This window comes from Musa acuminata, chromosome BXJ3-6 (genome assembly GCF_036884655.1).
Source record: "Musa acuminata AAA Group cultivar baxijiao chromosome BXJ3-6, Cavendish_Baxijiao_AAA, whole genome shotgun sequence".
In the NCBI taxonomy this organism is placed as follows: domain Eukaryota; kingdom Viridiplantae; phylum Streptophyta; class Magnoliopsida; order Zingiberales; family Musaceae; genus Musa; species Musa acuminata.
In genome coordinates this window covers 28,328,995-28,338,655 of record NC_088354.1, presented here as the reverse complement: position 1 = coordinate 28,338,655, position 9,661 = coordinate 28,328,995, and the positions used below count along the sequence as shown (strand labels likewise).

Here is a 9,661-nt window from a genome sequence, read left to right as displayed (position 1 = left end):
ATAATTATTTATAATTTATAACGGTGAGATTTCTTAACAACCAAATTGCCCTATCAAAATCAAAAATCAAATGAAAAGTGATCAAATCTACAAATAAGTTCCTAAAATGCTTCAAAAATTATAAGCACAAAATTCAAAAATAGTTCGTAACACATTTAATGGGACGCGTACGATGACGGGATGACTCATCGAGTCGGCACAAGGATGAGATAAGATCCTCACAACCCACTCGCTCGTCGCGTGATCTTCGAACATTAAAATCGATCCCCGATCAGAACCATGAATGACCATGAGAGTTGATGAAACACTAAAACGGATGCCTTGAAGTATTTATGAGCAATACACTTGATGCATCATATCATAAATCAATCAATAAAACTCAATTTACAAACCGTTGAATCGCGATCATGCTCAGCCCAACAATCATCTACATGTCCATGCCATAGACAATTCATCAGATTTACTCTCTCTAAATCTAAAGAAAATGAAATTGTGAGTTAGGTTGTGAAAGGCATACCTATGTTGACATATCGATATCCAAGTTTAGCAAGCTCAATTGACACCAATGCATCCGTTATAACACCGAAACAAAGCATCACTAGCATGTCATAAACCGATCTACTTATTTTTTGTTAGAGAAAACACATCAATATATTTATACCTGATTCTCTAATTATAGTCTCGTTGATATCACAATAAAAATGATTCCATAAAAGTGATTCCAAGTGTTCCAACTGCTCTTAAAAATCTTATGATCAGAAAAAAAAACATACCCCATGGGAGGAGTCATCCCAAGCCCATTCGCGAGCAGATTCCGACGTTCGACGATCGCTTCTTCCTTCCTCACACAATTGTACTTTCTCATACACAGTATTTCCTTATAGCAATAGCAACACTCTATTCCGTTAGTATTGATAGGGATTTTCTGTTCTGAAAAGATATCGATTATCACGATCTCATAGATATTTTTAGAATATATTATTATAATTTTAAATTATAAAACATTATCTTGATTACATCAATAATAAAGATTAGATCTCAAAAAGATTTCCGATATGATTTATCACGATCTCCTAAATATTTTAATATTATATTATCATAATTGTAAATTATAAAATTGATAATAATATATTATCATGATTCTATAAATAATAAAGAATTTTTTTTAATTATAAAATAATATAGATATCATTGAGATAAGATTATCAAGATCTTGTAGATATTTTAAAAATATTTTATTAAAATTTTATATTATAAAATATTATCTTGATTATATCAATAATAAAGATTAGATATCAAAATGATTTTCAAAAATCTCTCTAGAACGATTCAATGCAATAAAGATTCTAAATCATGATCGAAAAATTCTAAATCATAACAAACCATGATACGATCTTCTTAATATTTTAATATTATATTATCATAATCCTAAATTATAAATTTATAATAATAAAAAATATGTTTTTTATTATGAAATAATATATATATCATTGAGATAAGATTATCACGATCTCATAGATATTTTGAGAATATATTATTATGATTTTAAATTATAAAATATTATCTTAATTCTATCAATAATAAAGATTAGATCTCAAAATGATTTCGGAAATTATAAATTATTTAATAATTATTTAATAATTATTTTTTTAAAATAAAATATATAATCATGATTAAGGGATTCTAAATTATGATTTATCACGATCTTCTAAATATTTTAAAATTATATTATCATAATCTTAAATTATAAAATTTATAATAATAGATTATCATGATTCTATCAATAAAAAAGAATATGTTTTTTCTAAATTATGAAATAATATAGATATCATTGAGATAAAATTATCACGATCTTATAGATATTTTAAAAATATATTATTATAATTTTAAATTATAAAATATTATCTTGATTCAATCAATAATAAAGATTAGATCTCAGAAAGATTTCTGATGTGATTTATAAAATAACATGTTTTTCTAAATTATTAAATAATATAGATATCATTGAGAAAAAATTATAACGATCTCAAAAATATTTTAAGAATATATTATTATAATTTTAAATTATAAAATATTATCTTAATTCTATTAATAATAAAGATTAGATCTCAAAATGATTTATGAAATTATGAAATAATTTAATAAAATTTTATAATTATTTTTTTAAAATAAAATATATAATAATTATATTTTTATTTATCCATATAAATTTATAATCATTAAAATAAAATTTTAGTGACTCATAATCATCGGTACCATTAATTAATCACGTATTAGGGTGAGTTTTATATCTATTACCAAAAATCTCTCTAAAATGAGTTAATGTAACAAATAATCAAGATCATGATTAAGAGATTCTAAATCAATGTAAACCATGATATGATTTATCATGATCTTCTTAATATTTTAATATTATATTATCATAATCCTAAATGATAGATTCTATCAATAATAATGAACATGTTTTTCTAAATTATGAAATAATATATATATATTATTGAGATAAGATAATCACGATCACATAGATATTTTGAGAATATATTGTTATAATTTTATATTATAAAATATTATCTTGATTCTATCAATAATAAAGATTAGATCTCAAAATGATTTTCAAAATTATGAAATAATTTAATAAATATTTTTATAATTATTTTTTAAAATAAAATATATAATTATTATACTTCTAAAATTTTTATTTATACATATGAATTTATAATCATTATCAATAAAAATTTAGTGAGTGATAATTATTGGTACCGTTAACTCATCTTATGGTGAGTTTTATATCAATTACCAAAAATCTCTCTAGAATGAATTAGTGTAACAAAGAATCGATATCATGACTAAGTAATTATAAATCATGATAAACCATGATATGTTTTATCACGATCTCCTTAGTATTTTAATATTTTATTATTATAATCTTGAATTATAAAATTTATAATAATATATTATCATGATTCTATCAATAATAAAGAACATGTTTTCTAAATTATGAAATAATATAGATATCATTAAGATTATCATGATCTCATAGATATTTTGAGAATATATTATTATAATTTTCATTTATAAAATATTATCTTAATTCTATTAATAATAAAGATTAGATCTTAAAATGATTTATGAAATTATGAAATAATTTAATAATTATTTTTATAATTATTTTTTAAATAACATATATAATTATTATATTTTATAATTATTATTTTTACATATAAATTTATAATCATTATTAATAAAAAATTAGTGAGTCATACTCATTGGTACCGTTAATTTATGGCCTGGTGAGCTTTATATTCATACCAAAAATCTCTCTAGAATAAGTTTGTGTAATAAAAAATCATGATCAGGATCAAGGGATTATCACGATCTCCTTAATATTTTAATATTATATTATCATAATCATATATTATAAAATTTATAATAATATATTATCATGATTCTATTAATAATAAAGAATATACTTTTATAAATTATGAAATAATATAGATATCATTGAGATAAGATTATCACGATCTCATCGATATTTTGAGAATATATTATTATAATTTTAAATTATAAAATATGATCTTGATTATATCATTGATAAAGATTAGATCTCAAAAATATTTCCAAAATTATGAAGTAATTTAATAAATATTTTTTTATATAATTATTTTTTAAATAAAAAAATATAATTATAATTTTTTATAATAATTATTAGTAAAAATTTAGTGAGTCATGCTCATCGATGCCGTTAATTTATGACGTCTTGTGATTTATATTCATTCTAAAAAATCTCTTTAGAATGAGTTAGTATAACAAAAAATCTTGATCACTAAATCATGATAAACCAAGGTATGATTTATCATGATCTCTTTAATATTTTTATATTATGTTATCATAATTCTAAATTATAAAATTTATAATAATATATTACCATGATTCTATCAATAATAAAGAATATATTTTTCTAAATAATGAAATAATATAGATATCATTTAGATAAGATTATCACGATCTCATTGATATTTTAAGAATATATTATTATAATTTTAAAATATAAAATATTATTTTGATTATATCAATGATAAAGATTATATCTCAAAAAGGTTTCTGAAATTATGAAATAATTTAATAAATATTTTTTATATTTATTTTTTTTTAATAAAATATATAATTATTATATTTTATATTTTTTATTTGTGCATATAAATTTATAATCATTATTAATAAAAATTTAGCGAGTCATATTCATTAGTACCGTTAATTCATAACGGAGCTTTATATCCAAACAATAATGAAGAACATGTTTTTCTAAATTATGAAATAATATAGATATCATTGATATAAGATTATCTTATAGATATTTGGAGAATATATTATTATAATTTTAAAATATAAAATATTACCTTGATTTTATCAATAATAAAGATTAGATCTCAAAATGATTTCCGAAATTATGGAATAATTTAATAATTTTTTAATAATTTTTATATTTATTATATTTTTATATTTTTATTTATGCATATAAATTTATAATCGTTATCAATAAAAAATTAGTGAGTACTTTTGGTACCTTCAATTCATGACATCATAGTGTGAGCTTTATATCCATACGAAAAATCTCTCTAGAATGAGTTATTATAAAAAAAAAAAATCGAAATGATGATTAAAGAATTCCAAATCATTTTCAACCATGATATGATTTATCATGATCTACTTAATATTTTAATATTATATTATAATATCTTAAATTTATAATAATATTTAATAATGATTCTATCAATAATAAAAATTATGATTTTCTAAATTATGAAATAATATAGATATCACGATCTCATTAATATTTTAAGAATATATTATTATAATTTAAATTATAAAATATTAACTTAATTATATCAATGATAAAGATTAGATCCCAAAATGATTTCCAAAATTATGAAATAATTTAATAAATATGTTTTATAATTATTTTTGAAATAAAACATATAATTAATATTAATATATGCATATAAATTTATAATTATTATCAATAAATTTAGAATTATTGATAATAAAATTATAATTATTATCAATAAATTTATAATTATAAATTTATAATTATTTATAATTTATGACGGTGAGATTTCTTAACAACCAAATTGCCCTATCAAAATCAAAAATCAAATAAAAAGTGATCAAATCTACAAATAAGTTCCTAAAATGCTTCAAAAATTATAAGCACGAAATTCAAAAATAGCTCATCGCGTGATCTTCGAACGTTAAAATCGATCCCCGATCGGAACCATAGTTTACGCACATGAAAAGGAATATCATAGTATGCGATTTCTTAGGGAAAACAAGTCATGAATAAAAAAAGCTCGTATTCCTCAATTTCATTAAAATACCTTCAAATTCATGAATTTGTACATGAATTTATTCATCCTACGAGCCATCTACTTCATTAAAATACCAATAAATTCAAACATCGAATTTATACATGTATTTATTCATCTGAGCAGTGACTAGACTTTCGGTTCATCCTCTTCTGATAGTGTAAGAGGCGTCAACAGGAACATCTTGCAGGCATGGTGGTGCACGTCGGCTGTCAGTTCATTCACAAACCTCTTCTCTAGCGTCACATGCTACAGCAACCAATAATGTACAACCATGTTAACTATAATTGTCAATCGGTGACTGCAATGTGTAGGAGAAGATGGCGAAACATTTGGAGTACCTTCCAAAGATCTTTGACTTCCACAACCGTGTTTGGTGGAAGACCGATGTCATCCCATTGGGCTGTGATGGTTCTGAATTCAGGGGAACGGTTCAACAGAATGACTACAGTTCTGTATCTAGAGAGAGGTCCTGCCCAAACCTACATCCAAATTTCATAATCTCATGACTTGCGTGCTTCATAGGATGACAGAATATGAGAACAACTTGCAATGTCAATTACCAACCTCGGAATCTCCATACATTCGCACCTTCTTAGCTTGAACACCGAGAGGATCTGTTCATCAAAAAACAAACCATATGTGAAAACCATGCGCATGAGAGCCCCATCGATCGAACTCGTCGCATATGCCTACCTTGGTTTACAGCAATCACTTCCTCGTTGCCAAGGATAGCCAAGGTTTCCTTGGTCATGCTCCTTACATCACAACCGATAATAAGAGGAGCCTGCAAGGATGGATTAGATTGGAGTGGAGCAATATGTAAATAGAATCTTCACCATGCAGAAAGATAATGAGAGAGAGAGAGAGAGAGAGAGAGAAGAGAGAGAGAGAGAGTTATGCTACCTTGGAAGCAGCCCAGAGGCTAAAGTGCACGATGTACTCATCGTTACTCATACCACCATTTCCAACTTCGAGCATGTCTGGATCTATAGACATAAGCCGACATGTCAGACGTCTTGCACAAAAAATGATGGGATCGACTAATTATGCAAGCACTTACCATTCCAACCACCGGGCCTTGCATGCTCAGCGTAAACCTCATTCTGATCTGCCCTCGAGACCATACTGCAACATAAAGAAACAACAAACATTATGCCACACAAGAACATCAAGAAGAAACAAAGATGACTGACCGTACCTTTCCCATGAATCGTTTATGTCGAAAGTTGTTCTCCAACTATTCCCCAACTTGTCAGCCCAAAGAGCTGGATGCATGTCTCCCCTGAATCAGAGAGAACAAGAGCAAAGTCGATCAGCGAAGAAGCAAGAATCGTTTGCTCATATTCTCTAGTATTCTTTTTCTTTTTTACCATTCACATAGAGAGACAAAAATTGGTCTGCCTGTTCTCATCAGAGCTCGAGTCATCTCAGGATACCTATATCGACAGTTCTTCCTTGTTTCAGTGGCACACACGAAATCTCACCGAGACGAAAAAAAAGAAAACCTTACCGCTTCATCGGTTTCAAATCATCATTGTTACAGTTGTCGTACTTGAGGTAATCAATGCCCTGGTACAAGAATAAGAAGAATCAACAAGCTAATTCGTATTAGAGAAAGCTTCAACAGTTCGACCACGCATGCTCACCCATGAAGCAAAAGTTTCAGCATCTTTCTGCTCATGACCAAGCGAACCTGGCATCGTCTGGCTGCATGTTTGGTGCCTGCAATGCCCGACAAGTCTTATTTCAAGAACTCACAGATCGAGACAGTCATGAAGAGATGATCAGGATTCATTGTTCCGCTAGACTTACCCTGCGTCCGAGTAAATACCAAGTTTAAGCCCCTTGCCATGAACATAATCCGCGAGAGCTTTGATTCCTGATGGAAACGTTAACCTTTTTGGCACCATATAACCCTGGAAGCATCCATGAATGACCATGAGAGTTGATGAAACACTAAAACAGATGCCTTGAAGTATTTATGAGCAATACACTTGATGCATCATATCATAAATCAGTCAATAAAACCCCATTTACAAACCGTTGAATCGCGATCATGCTCAGCCCAACAATCATCTACATGTCCATGCCATAGACAATTCATCAGATTTACTCTCTCTAAATCTAAAGAAAATGAAATTGTGAGTGAGGTTGTGAAAGACATACCTATGTTGACATATCGATATCCAAGTTTAGCAAGCCCAGTAGACACCAATGCATCCGCTATAACACCGAAACAAAGCATCACTAGCATATCATAAACCGATCTACTTATTTTTTGTTAGAGAAAACACATCAATATATTTGTACCTGATTCTCTAATTATAGTCTCGTTGATATCGCAATAAAAGTGATTCCAAGTGTTCCAACTGCTCTTAAAAATCTTATGATCAAAAAAATTTACATGAATCTATCAAATAAAAAAAAAAAAACATACCCCATGGGAGGAGTCATCCCAAGCCCATTCGCGAGCAGATTCCGACGCTCGACGATCGGTCTTGCTTCGACGCTAATCAAACATTGGCTACACAATATCACCACCGCGATCATCACCAAACCGATTTGCTTCTTCATCTTCCTCACACAGCTGTACTTTCTCATACACAGTATTTCCTTATAGTACTTCTTTATACTTACGTAGAGAGCTTTATAGCAATAGCAACACTCTATTCCGTTAGTATTGATAGGGATTTTCTGTTCTGAAAAGATATCGATAAGATTATCACGATCTCATAGATATTTTTAGAATATATTATTATAATTTTAAATTATAAAATATTATCTTGATTACATCAATAATAAAGATTAGATCTCAAAAAGATTTCCGATATGATTTATCACGATCTCCTGAATATTTTAATATTATATTATCATAATTGTAAATTATAAAATTGATAATAATATATTATCATGATTCTATCAATAATAAAGAATTTTTTTTAATTATAAAATAATATAGATATCATTGAGATAAGATTATCAAGATCTCATAGATATTTTAAAAATATTTTATTAAAATTTCATATTATAAAATATTATCTTGATTATATCAATAATATAGATTAGATATCAAAATTATTTTCAAAATTATGAAATAATTTAATAAATATTTTTTAATTTTTATTTGTGCATATAAATTTATAATCATTATCAATAAAAATTTAGTGAGTCATATTAAATCATGATGTCTTAGGGTGAGCTTTATATCCATATCAAAGATCTCTCTAGAACAAGTCAATGCAACAAAGAATCTAAATCATGATCGTGAAATTCTAAATCATGATAAACCATGATAAGATCTTCTTAATATTTTAATATTATATTATCATAATCCTAAATTATAAATTTATAATAATAAAGAACATATTTTTTATTATAAAATAATATATATATTATTGAGATAAGATTATCACGATCTCATAGATATTTTGAGAATATATTATTATAATTTTAAATTATAAAATATTATCTTGATTCTATCAATAATAAAGATTAGAACTCAAAATGATTTTCGAAATTATGAAATTATTTAATAATTATTTAATAAATATTATTTTTAAATAAAATATATAATTATTATATTTTATAATTTTTATTTATGCATATAAATTTATAATATTATCAATAAAAATTTAGTAAGTGATAATCATTACCACAAAGAATCGAGATCATGATTAAGGGATTCTAAATCATGATTTATCACGATCTCCTAAATATTTTAAAATTATATTATCATAATCTTAAATTATAAAATTTATAATAATAGATTATCATGATTCTATCAATAAAAAAGAATATATTTTTTCTAAATTATGAAATAATATAGATATCATTGAGATAAAATTATCACGATCTTATAGATATTTTGAAAATATATTATTATAATTTTAAATTATAAAATATTATCTTGATTCAATCAATAATAAAGATTAGATCTAAAAATGATTTTCGAAAATATTAAAATAATTTAATATTTTTTTATAATTATTTTTTAAAATAAAATATATTATTATTTTTTATATTTTTTTATACATATAAATTTATAATCATTATCAGTAAAAATTTATTGAGTGATAATCATCGGTACCACATCTTAGGGTGAGTTTTATATCCATTACCAAAAGTCTCTCTATAATGAGTTAGTATAGCAAAAAATCGAGATCATGATTAAGAGATTCTAAATGATGATAAACCATGATATGATTTATTACTATCGCATTAATATTTTAATAGGGGGATAATCCAAGTGTTCTATCAGTGGCATATTGATAGGGGGAGTTTGGTTAAACTCCGGG

General features: G+C 25.3%; 1 protein-coding gene across 1 annotated transcript; it reads right to left on the bottom strand.

Moving 5' to 3' along the window:
- Nucleotides 1-5,334: 5,334 nt before the first annotated feature.
- LOC103974157 (alpha-galactosidase 1-like) lies at nt 5,335-7,973 on the bottom strand. The gene is made up of 15 exons (XM_065154137.1): nt 7,804-7,973; nt 7,677-7,735; nt 7,533-7,589; nt 7,408-7,442; nt 7,179-7,282; nt 7,013-7,088; nt 6,877-6,935; nt 6,737-6,802; nt 6,565-6,648; nt 6,427-6,491; nt 6,270-6,352; nt 6,060-6,150; nt 5,931-5,980; nt 5,705-5,845; nt 5,335-5,612 (listed from the first exon to the last, which is right to left on the bottom strand). Exons 1-15 carry the CDS (start codon nt 7,965-7,967, stop codon nt 5,493-5,495), a joined length of 1,254 nt encoding a protein of 417 aa, XP_065010209.1. The 5' UTR covers nt 7,968-7,973; the 3' UTR covers nt 5,335-5,492.
- Between the last annotated feature and the right edge of the window lie 1,688 nt (nt 7,974-9,661).